At 38.0% G+C, this 21,599-nt stretch overlaps 1 protein-coding gene across 1 annotated transcript in view; it reads left to right on the top strand.

Moving 5' to 3' along the window:
- SLC26A7 (solute carrier family 26 member 7) overlaps positions 1-21,599 on the top strand; it is a 191,476-nt gene that overhangs the window by 35,192 nt on the left and 134,685 nt on the right. Inside the window, exon 3 of the mRNA XM_043976873.1 lies at positions 4,260-4,432. Coding sequence (XP_043832808.1) covers positions 4,260-4,432 — 173 coding nt within the window. The remainder of the gene's footprint in view (positions 1-4,259; positions 4,433-21,599) is intronic.

The following is a 21,599-nucleotide window of genomic DNA, read 5'->3' as shown; positions in this document are numbered from 1 at the left end:
TCAACTTGTTCTGTGTCTTAAGGAGCTGCCTAAGAGGTGAAGTGATGAGAGGTAGAACTAGGTTTTCCTGACTCTGAGGCCAACTTTCTATTCATTATCCCTATTGAATATTAAATATAGTTTTAATTTTTTTTTATCTGCCTGTCTCCTACTAAAACCCAGATCAGATTAATTAATCTTTAATCTCTCCTACAAAATTAATAAACAGATCAGAGAAATTATAATATCTTATGATATCTCCTATGAGAACATATCTCCTACAAGACAAACCAGATCAGAGACAGACAGAAAAAACATTATATCAATTTAATCGTTTGTCCCAAGAAAAAATATAACATGTGCTCATGACTCCCCTCCTAAGAAGAGAGCTCAGAGACCCTCTCCTAAAGGTTTTTTAAGGTTTCTTTGCCCATGGGTTACAGGGTGCTGTCAGTTTCAATAGTATGATACAGAAGCAAAGGCAGTTTAACAATTTCAGTTATAACTGAAGCATCATGATAAGATTATAGGATTCCAAAAAAGGGTTTGGCAAGGATGAAGATGCCCAGATGTCACCATAATATAGGGACTTACTATCCTAAGGGAAAAGAAGTCACTAGGTAGGGTCTTGTATCTGCTAGTTATCTGGGTTCAGTTTGGAGTTCAGTTGAAAGACATTTTGCTCCTATTAACCCAGGCTTCCATAAAAAATACTTTTGGATAATAAGGTACCTCCACCAAATCCAGGTGATCCATATATTCATATTAACACTCCATGTGGCCTTAAAATAAATACTAAGCTATACATATTAGAATACAATAGAAAACTCTCTCCCTTCCCCTCTGCCTCCCCTTTCCCTTTTCCCTCCTCCTCTTCTTCCCTTTCTCCTCTTCCTCTCTCTCTCCCTCCCCATCTTTCTCTCTTTGTCTCTCTCCTTCCCTCTTTCCCTCTTCCTCTCTCTTTCCTCTTCTCCCTCACCCTCTCCCCACTCTCTGCGCTTTTACTTCTTTCTTTCTTAATGTATATAAACACACAGGTATGCATACGTATATATGTGAGATTTAAAATTGGATATTAGATCATAAATCTCCCCTACTTAACTTTTCCCTAATTTATCTCCCAGACTAGTAAATGGAAGAAGCTTCTGGTTTTCTAGATAAAGCCTTTATTGTATATAAGGTGTTGTTGATTAGAAGGATAGGAAAATAGAAATACAATACAAATCGTCTTAAATCTAGGCTTAGTCTATATTCCTTATAAAAACTCACCAAACCGAAAAGGCCACCTTTGGAGAGAGAGAGAGACCATCTGTGCCGCGCCGTCAGGAGTCCCGCCAAGCAGGCAAAAAGCCTACTCTCGTTCTCTCCACCCCGGAAGTCAAAAACCCGGCAGCCAGTCTGACATGTGCAGCAGGCGGACTGTTCATCTCCTCCCCAAAAGGGTGGTCCTTGAAAAACTGGCGTCTTTCAGTTATCCTAACCGACTGTTAAAAACTTTCATATTTTACCACATTTCCCCCCTTTGCTTCCTCAAGAAACGGAATGTTTCCTTGATGGAACAGTAAAAAGAATATAATAACTTTTGCTGACTAATAATATGCGAACAACAATACAGAAAAGGAAGAGAGGAAAGTTTTGTCCAGAGGGGCGATTTTTTTTTTTCCTCATGAACCGACGCTTTGACATTAGTCTTGCAAAGGGAGAGCCTCTGCAGAGAGTACATGTTACAGATAGTATATATTATAACAGAAAGGAGATAGTAAAAGCTAATAAAGCAAAACAGTTCATATAAAGTCTCTGAGTTCTCTTGTCTTCTTGAAGTGGTAAGATGTCATCAGGAGGAAACTGGATTCTGGTCTGGAAAACTGGATTCTGGACTCTGGTCTGGATTCTGGACTCTGGTCTGGATTCTGGACTCTGGACTCTGGTCTGGAAAGCTGGATTATCTTCTTTAACTGTTTGAATTGCTGTATTTTTAAAACCTTAGCATAGCATTGTCAATGATCAAACATCTTTCAGTTATCCTAACCGACTGTTAAAAACTTTCATATTTTACCACATATAAAATAATGGCTTGCATTTATTTAGGTCTTTATGAAAAGCTTTCCTCATCATAAGTCACTGAAGCACATTATTTAAATATTATTATTCCCATTAGGCTTTGGGTGGAGGAAAAACCTAAACCTATTATTTGATTGGTCTAGGGAACTCTCAGTATTGAAACTTCCCAAACAGATCCTGATCAGCAATTCTCTTATAACTCATGGTATTAAGGAGTTTCCCTGGGGCACTGAGAGCTTCTTGGTCCTGTCTATGTTCTAATAGCCAATATTTGCCAGAAACTAGAACTGAGGACACCGTGACTCCAAGGCCAGAATTTTATCTCCATTGTGCTCTTGTCATTTTATAGATGAAGAAATGGAGGCCCAGAGAGGTGAGATGACGATTCCCAGCCCACCTCTCCAATAAGTGATAAGGCCTTAAATCTAGCTTAGGTCTTCTGACTCCAAGTCAAGTTTTCCTTTATTGCATCATGTTTCAGGGCTAAGTGAGTGTCATATTGTGAGGTGTCGACTCAAGGTATGCAAAAGTTAGAAAAGGAAAAGGAAAAAGAGGAAAGAGAAGTTTATCTGGTGGAGACAGGTGAAGTACCATTAAAAATAACAATAGCTAGCATTTATATGGCCTTTTTGCAAAATGCTTTACATAAGTTATTTCATTTGATCCTCACAAGAACTTTGGGAAGAAGGTGCTATTCTTATTCCCATCTTATAAATGAGGAAACCGAAGCATACTGAGGTTAAATGACTTAGGCAGGGTCTCACAGCTAGTAAGTGACTAAGGTGGGATTTGAACTCAAGTCTTCTTGTTTCCACAGCCAGTGTTCTCTCCATTGTGCCACCTAGCAGCTTCTCTAAGAATTGTCTTAGGGTCCACTACAGATTGTCCATAGGTACTTTGAAAACTGTAACAGCTGAGGATTAGGTACAGAAATGTAGAATTATGAGCAGATTTGTTCCTATCAGTTCTTTTCTCTTTTGGAATTCAGTTCACTACAATTCAATTCAAAGAGTAATTACAAAGCACATCCAATGTGCTACACACTGAGCAAAACAAACAAAAAAAGCCACTGTCCTCAAGAACCTTATATTCTGTTGAGCAGAATGTAGACAAAGTAATGTAAGAATATAAATAAAGTCAACACTGAAAGACTGTAAATCTCTGGTCCAGTGCCAGGATCAATTTTAGTATTAAGTATTTAGTATTAAGCCCAAGTTAAAGGATATACTCCTCTTTTCAAGTAATAATAGGCTGACTAGTGATTAGAGAGGGTACTGATGTTTATTTGAGTATTGATGGAGAAGTGTCTTTTGTATAAAAACAAAATATATAAATAAATTTTTTTTTAACAAAGAATGGCTACACCTGATCAAATATCAAATAGGGCTATATATGTATATGTATACATATATACATAAGTGTTACAAAAATATACACACATATATATATACATACACATACATATATATATACATACACATACATATATAGTACTTTGCAAATGCTATAGAAATTTTCACTATCATCATTATACAGAAGAAATGCATGCTGGATCTGGTACAACTTTGGATGTACAAAGGGACTAATTTTCCAGGTAATCACAAGAGGGCCGTGTCTATGATCAGACTGTCATTAGATGTGCAGCTCAGGCCCGAGAAGCATTATTCTCATTTAAGAGTTGAACAGTTTGAGGAAATTAGAATGTTGGTAAGAGAGACTCGTGTTTTTCCCTCTTACCTCACCAAAGCCTCCATACTTCTCAGAAAATGCACCTTCTTTTTGCTGTAGCCATCCTTCTCCACCAAGTCCTTGTGTACTATTCAGCCCTGTCAAGACCATTCATCTGAGACTTTTTTCTTCCACCCCACCTTATTTTATTTATTTATTTATATATTTGGTAAGCACCTAAGAGCTTTATTTTTTGTTTTTTTTTTGTTTTGTGTGGGGCAATGGGGTTTAAGTGACTTGCCAAAGGTCACACAGCTAGTAAGTGTCAAGTGTCTGAGGCCGGATTTGAACTCAGGTACTCCTGAATTCAGGGCCAGTGCTTTATTCACTGCACCACCCAGCTGCCCTGTACCTAAGAGCTTTAAACCCCAGGATGGACCAGTTTTCTATCAGCTCTACTTTGCTTTCCCACCATGGGTTCAGCTTTATTTATGTGAACTAAGATGTCTCCATTCACTGGTAATTAACAGATGCATGGTGCTCTCTTCTAGGGACCTTTGCTCTGACATCATTAATATCTGCCAATGCTGTCGAGCGTCTGGTTCCTCAGACCAGCCAGAACTTCACCACATACAGCAACTCAGGTGTGCTGGGCTTGTCTGACTTTGAGATGCAAAGGATCGGAGTGGCTGCAGCTGTTTCTTTCTTGGGAGGAATCATTCAAGTAGGTAGTTTTGTTTTTATTAATAATTTATATAATTTATTAACTCCATGCCAGATTTTATGGAGCGATAGCAATATTATGGTGGTTTGGCTTTTTTGTTTCTATTATTCAGTTGTTTCAGTCTTGTCCTGCACCTTGAGACCCCATTTGGGGTTTTCTTGACCAAGATACTGTAGTGGTTTGCCATTTCCTTCTCCGGTGGATCTAGTGGATCCATTTTGTCATGTAATCAAAGGCTAAGTGACTTGCTCAGGGTCACACAGGTAGGAAGGTTCTGAAGCTAGATTGGAACTCAGGTCCTCTTGGCTCCAGACCCAGTGTTGGTCTGCAAGGATAACATTCTTTAACACTACATCATTTTGTCTCTTAAAGTAGACTATAACTTACCATGGTCATATTCCATTCAAGAGGCATCTGGGTGGAACAGCGGATAGAATGCTGGGCCTGGAGTTAGATAGACCTGAGTTCAAATCTGGCTTCAGACATTTAGTAGCTGTGTGATGCTGGGGAAGTCACTTCAACCTCTGCTTGACTCAGTTTCCTCAACTGTAAAATGGGGATAATAACAGTACCAACCTTGCAGGATTGTTGTAAGGATCAAATAAGATGATATTTATAAAGTGCTTATCACTTCCTCAAATAAGCATATTTGTAAAGCATGGTGCATTAAGGTACTTAGTAAATGCTTATTTCCTTCCTCCTTCCTGTTCTGTGGCTCGGAGGGAATTCAGCCTGGGTAAAGAACCAGGAGAGTAAAAGTGACCTCTACATCTGGAGAAAGGAGAATCTTTGAGCATGGGAGGCAGGTTATTATTAGCTCTGAGAGCAAGTGGGCTATAGATGCGGTTCCAAAAGAATGGAAGAAAGGATATGTGGGGTGGGTACAAAGAGAAAGGAGAAAGACCCAGAGAGTGAAAGGAGCATCTGGGACATGCTAATAGAGAAGGGTCTTAGTGGGGCCATGCCTCAGGAGCAGCTACAAAAGGATGGAGATGGCACAGGGTAGGATGATGAGTAGGAAGGCAGCTCAGATCCTTTGGGTGGAAAAGAGCGATGACTTTTTGGGTGCCATCCTTGGAACCCTACTTATTTATTTATCTATCTATCTATCTATCTATCTATCTATCTATCTATCTATCTATCTATCTATCTATCTATCTATGTGAGGCAATTGGGGGTTAAGTGACTTGCCCAGGGTCACACAGCTAGTAATTGTTAAGTGTCTGAGGCTGGATTTGAACTTAGGTCCTCCTGACTTCAGGGCCAGTGCTTTATCCACTGCGCCACCTAGCTGCCCCGTTATTAAGTATTTATGATGTACTAGGCACCGTGCTATGCTCTTAGGATACAAAGAAAGGCAAACAACAATCAGAATCAACCAAAAGGACAAAAAATAGTCCCTGTCCTTAAAGAGCTCACCCAAGGAGTCTGATCACAGCTACACTCAAATTTTGTCCTACCTTCCCCTTCCTCTGTGTACTCAACTCAGTGAGCATTTAAGTAGCTACTCTGTGCAAGGGTGTTTGTCACTGGGAAAATAAAGAGAAAGAGAAAAAATATTCCCTGGCCTTAAGGAGAGACTTCATTTTCTGCCTATGGAAATCTTTCTATCTTTCAAGCCCAGGCAAGATGCCACTTCCTTTACAAAACTTTTCCTCATTTCTACTACTTCCATTTCCCTTCCCCCAGGAGGTGATGGCCACCTCCTTGAATGTCTTTTGGTACTTTGCTTGGACCTTATCACGCTTTACCTTATATCATGTACATGTCAATCCCCCTGCCTCCCCCCTCCCCCCTCCCCCCCCCGCATTAATTCAGTTAAACATTTCTTAGAGGCCCACTCTGGCCTAGTGAATAGAGGCAGGCCTTGAAGTTAGAATCACAGGATCAGAGATTTAGAGCTGAAAGGGACCTTATTGGTCATTGAATCTGATGTTACAGAGAGGAGTCTGAGGAAACAGATTGAGTGACTTGCTCTGGATCAAACAGCTACTGAGTGTCTCTGGTGGGATTTGAAACTAGGTCTTTGGGAATCCAAGTGTGTAGCTCTGTTGTTACTATTCCATACCTCTACAGCAGGGCTTCTTAAACTTTTTCCACTCATGACCCCCTTTTTGCCTTAGAAATTTTTACATGACTCCAGTATATAGGTATATAAAATAGGTATACAACTCAAACAGTTACTGCCAAATTTTTCCCCACATTCAGTTATGTGACCCCATGGGGGTTGCAACCCACATGATACCTACTGGTGGTATGGCCCTGGGAAATACACTTAACCTGCTCAGTATTCTAGGCAATTTTCTGACCACTAGACATGAGGGAGAAGGAAAGGAGCTGCCTTTGCAGAGATAGTTCATCCATGGGAGCTCTCTATGCCTCCTGAAATCATCCATCTAATCCTCCCCCAAAATATTTCTTAAGCACCTCCTAAATTCCAGACCACCACGCTAGGTGCCGTGAACATAAAAGTGAAACAAGCAAAACCAAAAGGACACCTTCCCTCAAGGATCTTACATTCTATTGGGAGCATACAACATAAACACAAGAAATTCAATACAGTAAATAACAGGCAGTTTGAGGAGTGAGAGAACACTTACAACTGAAAGGTATCTTGAGAGGTTTTTCATTATTTTTCTTTTTTTTTAGTTTAAGAAAAAGATCTATTAGTTGTTTGATGTAAGTTCCCTGAGGGAAAGGAATCATATTGTTTTTCATCTTTTTATTCCTGATGCCTGTAACATGGCCTTGGATATAATAAGGAGGGAATAAACATTTGTGAAAGTTCCTACTATGTACAGACACTGTTCCTAAGTACTTTATAAATATTATCTCATTTGATCCTTACAACAACCCTGTGAAGTATAATCTGCATTTTACAGTTGAGAAAACCAAGGCAGACAGAGGTTAAGTGACTTGCCCAGAGTCATCCGGGTAGTAAATGTCTGAGACTGGCTATGAACTCAGGTTTTTCTGACTTCAGGCCCAGAGTTCTCTCCATTGTGCAGTTAGGGTCCTTGATAAACATTCAAGTGGAATTGAATTGAGTAGAAAATCTTTGTATACAAGCAAATATAAAAATTTGGTTTGGGAAAAAACATATAATACATTTATCATGAAGACAGCACAGCATATGAGTGAGCATTGCTCTCATGACAGATGAACTACGTTTGTTGTAGAGGTATTTGATTGCCTAAACTATCTTTGGATTTCTTCCTTCAATGTTTTGATATGAGTAGCTGTGGCCATGAAAACCAGATAAATGAGTTTATTCTTTTTTTTCTTTTGGTTAATAAAGTAAAGGTAAATAGGCTTTATATGAGATTTGAGGGACTCATATAGGTCAAGTGCATAAGCATTAGTATCTGTACTCTGGGCCACTTATTTCTGATGCTTAGGACGACTCTCTTTTGCTTCCTTCCTGGTCCTCAGATATATTCTGTATGGCAGATATTGGCAATCATCTGAGTCTCAGATAGCCAAGACATTACTGAGCAACATAAAATTATTTATAAGGTTTAAAAGAATGTAAACTCTGAAGAAGGAGGAAAATAGTTGAGGACCCTTCAAGATGGAGATGGATGGGAACAAGGGAATTCTTGCAAAGAAAGGAAAATCATGATTCACACAGTGATTCCAATTGACTGTGAAATAAGGATAAAGGGGCTGATGAAATACAGATATTATAAACACTTAATAAATATTTGTTGGATTGAATGGAAAGATATTCTGAAGTGAGACTAGAGGAACTCAAGACTAGACAACTCACTCGCAAAAAGGTCATGTGACTTCCCTGCTTAGGTGACTGACCAGACCAGAAGGCGTAACAGGTATTTTCCATGGCTGATATATGTGCTTCCCCGAAACAATTGTCTGTTGCCTGGGTAGCCTGCTAGCCTTCATCTTTTATTTCTTTTTCTTTTTTTTCCGGCACAGATGATGTAAGAATATTCTGGGATTTATGTAGGCAGTCTTGGCAAAACTTTCCTCTTTACTTGGACAGTATGATATAATTTGAGTCTCTCCAAGAGATCTGGCATTTGCCTCCATTTGTGAATTAATGTGCCATGTGAATTTAGTGGGTCAGACATGGTTAGGTTGCCTCAGATTTGGACCTGGTCTGCTTCAGTTTCTATTCAGTTCTAAAACTCTTTTGATTGACATAGAAATAACATTACTCCTATCTCTAATAAGTCCAGAATATTAAAGGTTCGTCATTAAGCTTTGATATTTTTCACTAAGATGGTACAAAATGACAAGCCAGAAAGATGAATTGAAAGATACTATCTGGACTCAATGCCCTACTTGATGTGAATTGCCCAATAAAATTTATCAAATACACATTGCTCAAAGAAAAGCTTACTTATATTGGAAGGAAAAGTAAGGGGAAAAATCCTCTCGATATATGCTTTTTAAAAAAAATATGGCCCAAATGAAAATGTTACTGAATAGCATCATACTTTAGATTAAATGCAATGACTAATCTTAGCTCCAGAGGAATAGTGATGAAATATACTCCTATACTTTCAGTTGAAAGGTGGTGAACACCTGGTAAAGAATTATGTAGACACTGCCAAGTGTGGTTCCTGTTACGGTTGGTTTTGGCTAACTGCTTTTTTGTTGTTTTAAAGAGGGTTCTAATTTGGTGGGGGAGAGGGTATTGTTGGGAAATGATAATGGTGTTTTTTTTTTAAAAACACACCAACAAAACATTGTTAAAAAACCAAAATTACATATACCAAGATAGAGTTTACCTAAATATGTGTATACTTTTCCACCACATAAGGTTTATATTTTTGAAATGTTCCCCACCAACTGGACTGGGCAGAACACTAGAGAATATGCCGTGGGAAGAAATCCAGCATTGGCAGGGGGTGGGTTAGATGACCTAATACGTCTTTTCCATCTGTAATTTCTTTCTGAATTTATAATTCTGCAAAGTCTGGACCTTTTCCCCCTTCTCTAAAACAGACCAGGAGTTTCAAGATGTAGGACCTTATTCTGAAAGATCTTAGAGAAGGAAGACATTACCAGGAACACTTATTAGTGATGTTCTTCTCAGCCAGTCTCATTCCCATGAATGAAAGAATCTGTAGCTGGAAATGGTGTAAAATCATCAAGATTTAATCCTACTATCTATTACTTTCCATAGATTTGGAATTAAAATACTGATGATGAGAAATAAAAAAGGGGAATTTAAAATGCTAATAATGACTTCTGGAAAAAAACCAAACATATCTCAAATTCCAAGAGTTAAAGGTACTGGGATCACCAGATAAAGAGAGGGATTGATTAAATATAATATTTCAAAAATATAATTCAGTTTCCAGAGCTTTTAATTATGAGAAAAATATGATCCCAAGACTTATACATCCTGTCTCATAGTTTTATCACACAGCTGCTTTCCTTAGCACTTAGCTCCACCTCGGGATATTCAATTATACATGGAGGAGTTTGCAGCCAATTTCTGAACAGATGGCTGGACTCTCTCTGACCCTCAAGCTCATCTCTCCATGGACAACTGGGACCCTCTAAGTCTTGTGAGCTATTTCTCTCATTGTAATTCTCCTTTCATGTCTGACAGTTTGGATGGAGATTATGGCAATGCCAAACTTAGAAAACTTACAACACGAGTGATGACAACAATAATAATAACAGCAATAATAATAAAAGTTAGTATTTATGTAGTGCTTTAAAGTTTGCAAAGTGCAGTCCATATGTTATTTCATTTAATCCTCACCAAAACCCTTTGAGGTAGGCACTACTATTGTCCCCACTTTAGAGATGAAGAAACTGAGGCTAGTGGAGATTAAGTGATTTGCCTGGAATCACATAGTAAATGTCTGACTGGGATATAAATTGAGACTTTTCTGACTCCAAATCCAGCTCTCTTACCTATAGCATTCCATATTTATAGTATTTGAAGACCTGAGTTCAAATATGAACTAGCTGTGTGATCCTGGGCAAGTCACCTTCTATGTGTATCAGTTTGCTCATCTGTAAGATGAGGATAATAATTGGGGTAGCTAGGTCATGTGGTAGATAGAACAGTGGGCCTGAATTTAGGAAGACCTGAGCTAAAAATCTGGCCTCAGACACTTACTAGTGAGGTGATGCTGGGTAAATCACTTAACCCTGTTTGCCTTGGTTTCCTTATCTGTAAAAAGATCTGGAGCAGGAAATGGCAAATTACTCCAGTATCTTGGCCAAGAAAATCCTAAGTCCAACATGACTGAAATGACTGAACAACAACAATCCAGGGTTGTTATGAGAATTAAATGAAGTAATAAATGTAAAGTGCATAGGACAGTACCTGGCACGTAAGTAAGCATTATATAAGTGTTATCTAGCAGTGGATGTACTTAATTGTGGCTCTAAGTCTGCCATTTTCAAACCGGTTCATTTGGATTGTTTCAAAATCATCGTATTATGTGGAGTTTTTAAGTGGGTAGTTAAGACACCAGAAAGCCCTTCATCTGATGTGATAGTGATTTTTGGAGTGGTCAAGAATCCAACTTTTGACTGGCTCAGTGACAAATGAAAACATTCAGTTTATTTAATAATACAGTTAAATACCAGGCAACCCACTTATTATAATCAACATATATTCAGTAGACATTAGATGATGATATTATATTAGTTTCTGGGATACATAGGACATATGATGCACAGCCTAATAGGTGCTACAAGATATGGAAGCATCATGTCTCACCTAATAGCAATAGCTATTAAGAAAAAGATTAATATAATCTTATGCAGAATGAAGAGAAGTACAGCATTCAGAAAGAATACTTGGGTAAGTTTTATATGTAAAATGAGGTGGCTTCTGGGTTGCTAACATACCTTCCACTGCTAAATCTATACTACAAACATAATATAGTTATTATATATAATATAACATAATATGAACTATAATATAAAATAGGATGTGATAAGGGCAAAGAGGTTGGAGGAAGAAGAAATTACTCCTGACTATACGTATGAGGATCAGAGGAAGCTTTGTGGAGGAATTGATGTGTGATATTAGATAAAAAGGACAGGTAGAAATTCAACAAGTTAAAATGCAAGGGTGTATTGTGGGAGCAGGAGAGAATGTGCTGGCACCTGAGGCACAAGGGGATGGTATGAGCAAAATGCATGAAGGCAATAAGAGTGGGTGGTGACAAATTAATGGTACCATTTGGCAGGAGCATAGAGTACCATGACCTTCCTGACTTCTTTTAGGTCTCAACTAAAATTCCACCTTCTATAGGAAGCTTTCTTCAACCCCTCTTAATTCCAGTGCCTTCCTATTTACTATCTCCTATTTACTCTGTATATAGCTTACTATATATATATATATATATATATATATATATATATATATATATATATATATAGTAAGCTATATATATATAGGGAAGACGCTGCCTTTTGCCTCTTTTTTTTTGCCTCTAGTGCTTCGCATAGTGCCTGTCACATAGTAGGCACTTAAAAAATGCTCACTGGGGCAGCTAGATGGCACAGTGGATAAAGCACTGGCCCTGGATTCAGGAGTACCTGAGTTCAAATCCGGCCTCAGACACTTGACACTTACTAGCTGTGTGACCTTGGGCAAGTCACTTAACCCCCATTGCCCCACAAAATTAAAAAAAAAAAAGCTCACTGATTGGGTGGTTGATTGACAAAGTGGGACAACGTGAAATAAGACAGAAAAATGATGATGTTCCTCAACACCCCCAAGCAAAACATATTGGCCTGAAAACAGTCAATTCAATAGCCATCTGTACACAAACAAAGTCAACAAGTATTTATTAAACATTTACTGTGTGCCAGGTACTGCTAAGTGCTAGGGACACAAAGAAAGGCCAAAAGAACCATTGCTATCAAGGAGCTACAGTCTACTAGTGATGATTAGTTACTCTCATTTTACTTTATTTATTTTTTATAATTTTGATTTTCTTTTTCATGTTCCCATTTTCTTCCCTCCTTATTTCCTAACTCGTAAAATTCTCTAGCATTTGGGATGGGGCTGAGATGAAACTGTAAACAGTATTCATTAACCAGAGTTGGCATCAGAGCAGCGTTTTAGTGGAGGCAATTTAAAACAAATAAAAAGTTCCTAGTCGCTGAATTGTTTTATCCAAGAGTTTGGAAACCTATCAACACTAGATTCTGCAGTACAGCATTCTATGTGCTATTCTTTGAATTAACTGATTGGGGTCAACACCTTTTCCAAATTAAGGTTACTAAATACATGGCTCTATGCCGTACTAGAGCATCAGACTTTAGAAATCATTTAGCCCAGTTGCCTCGACTTTACAGATGAAGACAGTGAGTCTCAGAGAAGTAAAACGAATTGCTCAGTGTCCCGAAGTAAGTCAGTGGCAGATTTATGCCTCCAACCCGGATCTTTGCACAACAAATCCAGCCCTGTTCCCTGCTATATCACATTGAACAACAAAAGGCCCTGGGACTTACAACCTCTTACATTTATGACCTTGCTTTTTTGTGAACATGGTGTGGAAGGCCAGAGCCTGGAGCCAGTGTGAATTTGATATGAGAGTCTGAGGAGAGACATTGGCCCATGTCTATAAATCTTTTGGAAGAAGAATATATTGGTACAAGAGTCAGGTTGGAAAATGTTGTTTCTTTGGGATGGTGATAAAATGAGGTACCCATTTTCTGGATGACAAGGTCTGAGAATTCCTTGGAGTAGAAGAAATATTCAGGATTCTTAACCCCTCCCCCCATTTTCAAACTGTTTTGAAAATGGGTATCTAGTATGAATTATGTAACTTGCAAATAACTTTAGTCCTTATCATTTAGTGAAGAAGAAGAAAAAAAAGACATCTTCATAACATTCCTTCTGGATCTTGGAATGTGCCCTAATGAATGGTGTGGATGTGAGAATATATTTTCCTTTCAAAAGAGCTTCCTCCCTCCTCCCCCCAATTACTGGCTCATGAAGTTGAAAGTAATTCAGGAAGATCTGGGTTTAACTCTCACTACCTTTGTAACCTTGCTCAAGTAGCTTAATGACTGAGTCTCAGTTTTCTCATCTTTAAAATGGGGGTCATAATAACACCTATGTTATAAATTTCTTGTGATAAATGATAGTCATGTAAAACATTTGATAAACCTCAGTGTGTTATAACTAACTTAAATATGTATATGTTTGTATATAGGTATGTGTATATGTATGTGTGTGTGTGTTATCTCATTTATGACTTACAACAACCCTGGGAGATAGATGATATTATTTTCATTTTATATATGAGGAAACAAGCAGGAAGAGGGCAATTGAGTTACCCAGGGTCACACAGCTAGAAAGTGATATAGACAGGATTAGAACTCATCTTTCTGACTCCAAGTCCAGTGCTTTATGTATTGAGCCAACTCCTAATAATTACTAGCCATACAGGTTATATGGTATAAATTAAAAACTAAACCAAAATGAAACAATGTAGGGCTTAATTAACTCTTTCTTGAAATGACCATGTACAACTTCCTAGGCCAGGTATACTTGTAGGGTCCAAATACTACTAATTGAGGAGTTGCAGAAACCTACTAAACATTAAGAATTTAACTTTTTCATTATTCCCATATGGTAGGTCCCATTCAGTTTCTACTATATCCATTTTATAACTGGAACACAGGGTGGTGAGAAGACAAGAATACTGAGCTGGGAATGAGGGGAACAAGGCTTTACTCCTAACTGCATGGGTGACCGCTGCATGTCATGGATCCCTTGTGGTTTCTTTATTCATAAAGTGAAAGGGTTGGACTTACAGCTCCAAAATGCCATACTTTCTTTATTCTAGGCATAATCTGGGTGACATTCTCAATGACTCTGTTCCTTTTTAGTTTTAAATTAAATAACTTTTGAAAATTACTTTTATTCATTAAGTAGAAATAGAATTCAAAGTGTTTGCCTGCTGATGATGGATCTTTAATGGCCATCTTTGTAGATGGATATATTTACTTGCTCATAGACCATATAACAAAGTGCATTACTTGTTTAGTAACCCCAGTTGCCTCTCCAAAAAAAATATTTAATGGAGAATCCCAGATCCTAGAGACAACAGGAGCCATTAGGATTTCTTGAATAGGGAGTGATAGGGTCAGATTTATGCTTTAGGAAAATCACTTTAGCAGCTCTGTTGAGGATGGATTGGAGAAATAAGAGATTTAAGACAGGCAGATCAACTAAGAGGTTGTTGTGGTTGCACAGTTGGGAAGTGATATGTGCTTGAACTAACATGGCAGCCACAGAAGTAGAGAGAAGAGAAGGGATCCAACAAGATTTGGTGACTGCATAATAGTGAAGGCACTGACGGATCAAGACACAAGGTATCTAAAAGAGCAGAAGAAACAAAAAATGTGGAAAATCTTAGAACACAAACAACCACCTTTCTAGAGTATATGTTGGGAGTTGGGTGGCAAAGTGGATAACACTGGCCATGGAGTCAGGAAGACCTGAATTCAAATCTGACCTCTGTTGTGTGACCATAGGCAAATTATCTACCCTCTGTCACAGTTTCCTCAACTGTAAAATGGGGATGATTATAGCACATACCTTGTAGGATTGTTATGTGCATCATATGAGATAATATTTGCAAAGTGCTTAGTACAATACCTGGCACATGATGCTTAGTAAGTGCTTATTTCCTTCCGTTCTTTTTACTATATATGTATATCCTCCCCTCTATGCAAAATCTCTGAAGAAATCCTCCAGGTGGTCATTTGTAGGAAATAAGCATACTTTTGAGTCCTATGAAACAATGGGATCACATCTTTAGAATTTCATAATTAAAGAAAAAAAGATGTAGTCAATATAAACTCCCAATATAAATGCCTAAGAGACAGAGTTTCTGTATAATTAATAATGAATTTATTAATTAGGCTAGTAAATAATCAATAAATGGATGCTCAGCTGTCTCTAGGTATAATTAAAGACCCAGGATGGAGGTCGCTAAAGGTTTAAATACCTTTGGAAAAAGGGGTACCCTTAAGGGGTGAAAATCAACTCTAATTGGTGAACAATTAATGAGAGAATGAATATTATAAGAGGTGAGATTTTTCTATTGAGGGGCAGGGGGACATGACCTTGCTCAGTACTCCCAGATCATTCTGCCTCCAGAAATCTATACAAAAGAATCTATTCCTAGTCCTACTTGAGTTGAACAATGGTGGGGTCAGTACAGTAGGAATTCTACCTAGAGAGGATGGTCTGGGTGGAGTGAATTTTTGGGCAAGGTCAGAAATGTTCTTGGGGGCTAGACTTTGAATGTGCAAGCAAAAAGAGGATTGTTGGTTGGGTTCTGTATATAAAATTGGTTATTAATCTAATAAGAAAATAATTATTTTTCTCAATGCTTATTGTTTATTAATTATCAACTCCCTTCCCCCCCAAAAAAACCCCAAAACAAACCCCTGAACTTAGCATAGCGTCTAGCATATAGCAAACACGAAATAAATGCTTGTTGACTTCAGTAGAAAAACATGTTGCTTTATAAGCTCTTTTTACAACAAGGTGCCTACCTTGTTGGCAAAATAGAGAATAGCAAAACCATTCAAGATTCCTTGGAAAATACAACAGAAATAATAATTGTTCAACATCTTTCTGATAATAAACATTAATTGGGGAATAAAACAGGGAGATGGATGCTCACCAAAGACTTTGCTATTGTGATGGGGGAAATCTAGTATACAATACCAGTCTAAAAAGGATACTCTGTGGCTGGTGAATTCTTTGAGATATTCCTGTTTGTATTGAATATTGGAGAATTTCCCACTGCCTAGATTAATGTTTACACATAATATGGATGATTGAATGAATGAAAAAGCATTTATTAAGCACTTAAAATTTACACAGTATGTTTTGAGTACTGCAGAATAAAACAGAAAAACAGGACAGTCCCTGCTCTCAGGGAGGTCACATTCTAATAATATGAGATAGTGCGGCATATAGGAAGCTTAAGCTCTGAGTCACATGGAAAGAACCGGTGGTGCCTAGGACACAGCAACAAAGTAGATAGCACTGTATCCTCTTTGGTGTAATTTCTAGTGATAAAAATATATCTAGTTCTGATGTTGAACCATTTGACAGTTCCAAGGTGGTTGGTGGTGCAAACTTTTTTTTCAGGGTCTTCAGTAGCTGCAGTTGCTGAGGGGTATGGGAAGCTGAACTGCTCTGCTTGTAGAGAGAGGTAGTGGCCTGTTCACATCTCTACAAGATTTGCTCCAATGGGTAGGTGGGAAACTTCAGTGTGGAGTGGGTTTTGTAGTGTTCCTCTCTTCTTCAGGTTCTTGGGCTCACATTCCCATAAGTAGCTGTTGGTGTTAGTGGTGGTGGAGATGAAGGACCTCTTCTCCACAGGGGATACTCCTCTAAGGCAATGACTGCAGAGACTAAATTAGACATAGGGAGGGTGGCTGAGGGGATCTATTCCTGGAGCCCTTGGACAAAGATTATCTTTATCTGGGTTTAGGAAGAGGTGATAGTCAAGGTGGTGACAGCTGTTTGTCCAACCATGGGCCCAACTCAATTTCCTTCAAAACTTAGCTCAGGAGTCATCTCCTATATAAGACATCTTTTGGCCTTCCCTAGCTACTAATATATGCCACCAACCAAATGATCCTGTGATTATTTTGTGTATGTTTATCCAAACATACATGTTGTCTGCCCTGATAGGATCTAAATTCTTTGAGGACAGAGCCTGTTCCACTTTTTGTATATGGAGGTTGGAGATGTCATATCTAATTCAGCTGAAAGCTGGTAGATCAGAGCCTAGTAGATGCTGAGCACATAGTAAGCTCTTAATAAATTTCTTTTAAATTAGTCAATTGTTGTACCTACCTCATAGGGTCATAGTATCTTAGGTTCATAGTTCTAGAGCTAGAAAGCACTCCAGCATTATCTAGTCAAACTCTCTCATCTTACAAATGTGGAAATGTGGGGCTAATTTGGGGCTAATCTGACTGGAGGACTAATCTGGGGATTTTTGACTGTTTAGCTATCTGACTGCTATTAAATTTAATGTGGGCCATTTATAAAGTTCCACCACACTGCTCCACTTCCAAAATTGATAAGCAAAAGATTAAGAAGCCTCTTAACTAAATAATCAAAGCAGAGTTTATTTATGAGATACTATTTAAAATTAAGAATACAGGGAAATAAAATGTACAACCTGACTGCATTGCGGTGCGTCTCTTTCCACTGCATCTCTTTCCCACCTGCTGCACCAGGACCTTCTTTAATACAATAAGGGCCTTAGCTGCCTCTTGCCTTAGGACACTCAGGTCCTGGTTGTTCCATGAATAAGATCCTCTCTTTGCTCCAGTTATTCTCTCTGGTCTCCTCTGTGCCTGAAACAATCTCCCTCTTTTGTTTGACTTCTGACTTCCCTCGCTTTCTGTAAGTATGCACTAAAATCCCTAGAGGAAGCCTTTCCCAACCCATCTTGATCCTAGTGCCTAACATCTGTTAATTATTTCTTATTTATCCTATGTTTAGCTTTTGTGTAGATGTGTTTGCATGTTGTCTCTGATTAGATTGTAAGCTCCTTCAGGGCAGAGACTGTCTTTTGCCTCTTATTGTATCCCTCACACTTAGCATACTGCCTGGCATATAATAGGTGCCTAATAAATGTTTATTGATTGACCCTAGGTAAGTCACTTAACCTCAGTTTCCTCATATATAAATGAGGATGATAGTAATACCCACTTTACAGGAAAGGTCAAGAGGGTTGTGAGTATAAAATGAGATAAGGTATATAAGCCACTTCGCAAACTTTAAAGCAGTAGATAAATGCTAGCATTTATTATTGTGATTTATAATAGAGAGAAAATTGGAACTGGTCTAACACATCTAATAAGTATTATGGGAACCTGCTTAAATGAATATGCAAATGTTTTACAATGAGCACATAAATTAGCACTCCTTAAATGAGTGCTTTTGAGGTACTTGAGTGGTTGCCCAGGAGTTTAACTAAAGAGTCTTGCTGAGCAGAGGAAATTTTTTTATGGCTAATATGTTAGTGCGAGTTGTGGTTCCTCGTTCAGAGAAATCTACCAGTTATATTTTGCCCTTTACTTAGACATTAATTATCATTTGTTTTTTGGTTATTTTCTTTTTCAAGAACTGATCAAGAAATGAAAAGTTTTTGTTTCAATTCTGATATCTGGTGAACTTTGTTTATTTGTTGATTTTTAGAAACTGGCTTTCCCTGTCTTACCCAAGCTGGAAATGCAGTGTTCACTCATGGCCCCATCCCAATGTTTATCAATCAGTACAGAAGTTCTAACCAGGTTCTGACCTGGGTGGGTTCATCACTTCTTTTTTGGGGGAGGGCTGTAATGAGGGTTAAGTGATTTGCCTAAGGTTACACAGCTAGTGTCAAGTGTCTGAGGCTGTATTTGAACTTGGGTCCTCTTGAATCCAGGACCAGTGCTTTATCCACTGTGCCACCTACCTGCCCCCGGGTTCATCCCTTCTTAAGCAGTCTTCTCCCTGCTTCTTTACTCTCAGGGGCTCACCATACTGGTGCTGGACTTACTGTGGATACACAATTCACTTTAGCCCTATTACTCCTCAGGAATTCCAAGTTCAAGTTATCTATCAACATCAGTCTTCCTACAAGAAGGAATTTTAGGCATGTATGCACCACCATGCCCAGCTCACTGATGTGTTTTTTTGTTGTTGGTGGTGGTGGGTTTTTTTTTTTTTTTTGACGAGGCAATTGGGGTTAAGTGACTTGCCCAGGGTCACACAGCTAGTAAGTATTATGTGTCTGAGGTCAGATTTGAACTCAGGTTCTCTTGATTCTAGGGTTGGTGCTCTATCCATTGCGCCACCTAGCTGCCCCACTGATATGTTTTTAAAAATTAGTTTTTATTTCGTTTTTACATAACCATGTGTCCCCTTTCTCCTTCCTCCTCCCACTCCCTAAGAACCATTCCTTATAACAAAGACTCTTTATAAAAAAAGGAAGAGAAAAACCATTCAGCAAAACTGATTAACACAGAAAAAATGGGCATTACATTCAATATGCCACACCTGTAATCCCTGGCTTCTGTACAGGAAAAGGTTGGGGGGAAGTTTCTTTTCTTATTGCTTTTTTGGGGAACAAGCTTATTCTTAATAATTTTATAACATTCAGTTTTGAGAATTAATCAAAATAGAACATTATGAAATTGTGGTTGCATTTTCCATTCTCATTGTTGTAGACATTGTATGTAATGTTTTCCTGGCTCTGCTTACTTCACTTTGCATCAGTTAATGTAAATCTTACTATCTTGCTCTGTATTCATCATCTTTGTCATCTCTTAGATAAGAATAATAATATCCCTTTCTGATCTGGTACCATGATATATTTAGCCATTCCTCAATTAAAGGGCATCTACTTTGTTTCTTGTTCTTGTTAACACACAAAAAAATACTGCTATTAATATTTTGATATATAAGGTCGCTTCTTATCAATGACCTCTTTGGGAGATAGGCTTAGCAGCAAAATTTCTGAGTCAAAGAATATGGACGTTTTAGGCCCTCTAACTGCATAATTCCAAATTTCTTTATGCAATAATTGTACCAATACATAACCCCACCTACAATACCTTAGTTTCTTGTCTTTCCACAGCCCTTCCAACATCAACTATTCCCATTACTTGTCATTTTTTGCCAATCTCTGAATATGAGCTGAAACCTCAGGACTGTCTTCATTTGTATTTCTCTTATTGGTAGTAATTTTGATCACTCAAATGATTGAAAAGCATTTCTAATTCTTTACTTGAGAACTGTTTTTGTTTTGTTGTATCCTTTGACTACTCTGTTGGGAAATGGCATTTGGTCTTATATGACTAAAGGTTTTCCCTATGATATTAGTGTATATATTTTGGTCAGTATTTAATAAAAGTGTTCAACAAGCCTTTATTAAACTCTAAGTGTTTGCAAGGTACTGAGCCAAGCACTGGAGATACAAAGTCAAAAATTAAACAGTCTATGCCTTCAAGGAGCATACATCCTGCTGGACTTCATTGATAATTATGATTATGAATACTACCAATTATAGTTGAATACCAAAAGGTTTTCTTTTCCTTCAATTTATTTCTGTTGGCCTTTGGGGCTGAAACATTCTCAAGAAATAACAACCATCCTATAATATATTTGAAAAAAGAAGCAGAATCTGGATTGAAGTTTTATTTGGAACTCAAGAAAACATTTTTAAAAATTGATCTTTAAACTATTTCCTAAGTGCTTCCTCATGGGTTTCTAATATCACAGGAAAATCAATGGTCCGATCATGGGCAGTTCTTTTGATATGACAGTGGTTGGATTGAGCAGTTTGGGGATTTCTTTTACCATTCCTTTAGTCTGTTTCTAAAGCAAATTAAGTAATTCATTTTGTAAAGAAAACCTTTGGAATGGAACTGATTGTTTTTGTTATTAGTCCTGCTGTCTGAAAAAAAGGAAAGAATAAATGAAAAAAGAAAAGAAAAAAGAAGGTAAAAGAGGGAGGGAGGAGAAAGAAAGAAGAGAATGTAATGTAGGAAGAAAAGAAAGAAGGTAGTTCTTCCTTGGTTATGAGTGTTGATGTCTCACAACCATTTTAGTCAAGAAGTTATTACTAGTGTTTATAAATTCTTTTTTCTTGGCAATGAGGGTTAAGTGACTTGCCCAGGGTCACACAGCTATTAAGTGTCAAAGGTCACATTTGAACTGAGGTCCTCCTGGATCCAGGGCCAGTGCTTTTTCCACTGTGCCACCTAGCTTCCCCATTAGTGTTTAATGTAAATCATTCCCAGCTGTAATTTGAACCTGAGGAAACCCAAAACTAGAACTTTTATGACTAAAGCACCATCTTTACCTCTAAGTAAATGATACAGAAAACCAACTATTAATATAAGAGAGGAAGAAAGGGAAAGGAGAAGGAAGGGAGAGAAGAAGGGAGGAAGAAAGGAGAGAGAGAACAAGAGAGAGAAAGAAAGAGAAAAAAAGAAAAAGAAAAAAAATGTTCCTGACAAATAACAGTAGCAGCCAAGATATAAACCCTATGCCCACTCACCACAATGAGGTACTAACTTCAAAGCCAAATTGGGACCCTTTAAAATGGCAGCATTAATATGCATCCTTGCCCTAGAAACAAGCCCTCAACTGGAGGCAAGTCACTTTTAAAAGCATCCTCCT

Source organism: Dromiciops gliroides, chromosome 1 (genome assembly GCF_019393635.1).
Source record: "Dromiciops gliroides isolate mDroGli1 chromosome 1, mDroGli1.pri, whole genome shotgun sequence".
Lineage (NCBI taxonomy): Eukaryota > Metazoa > Chordata > Mammalia > Microbiotheria > Microbiotheriidae > Dromiciops > Dromiciops gliroides.
Note: the sequence above shows the minus strand (reverse complement) of the source record. Positions and strands in the feature narration are given on the sequence as shown.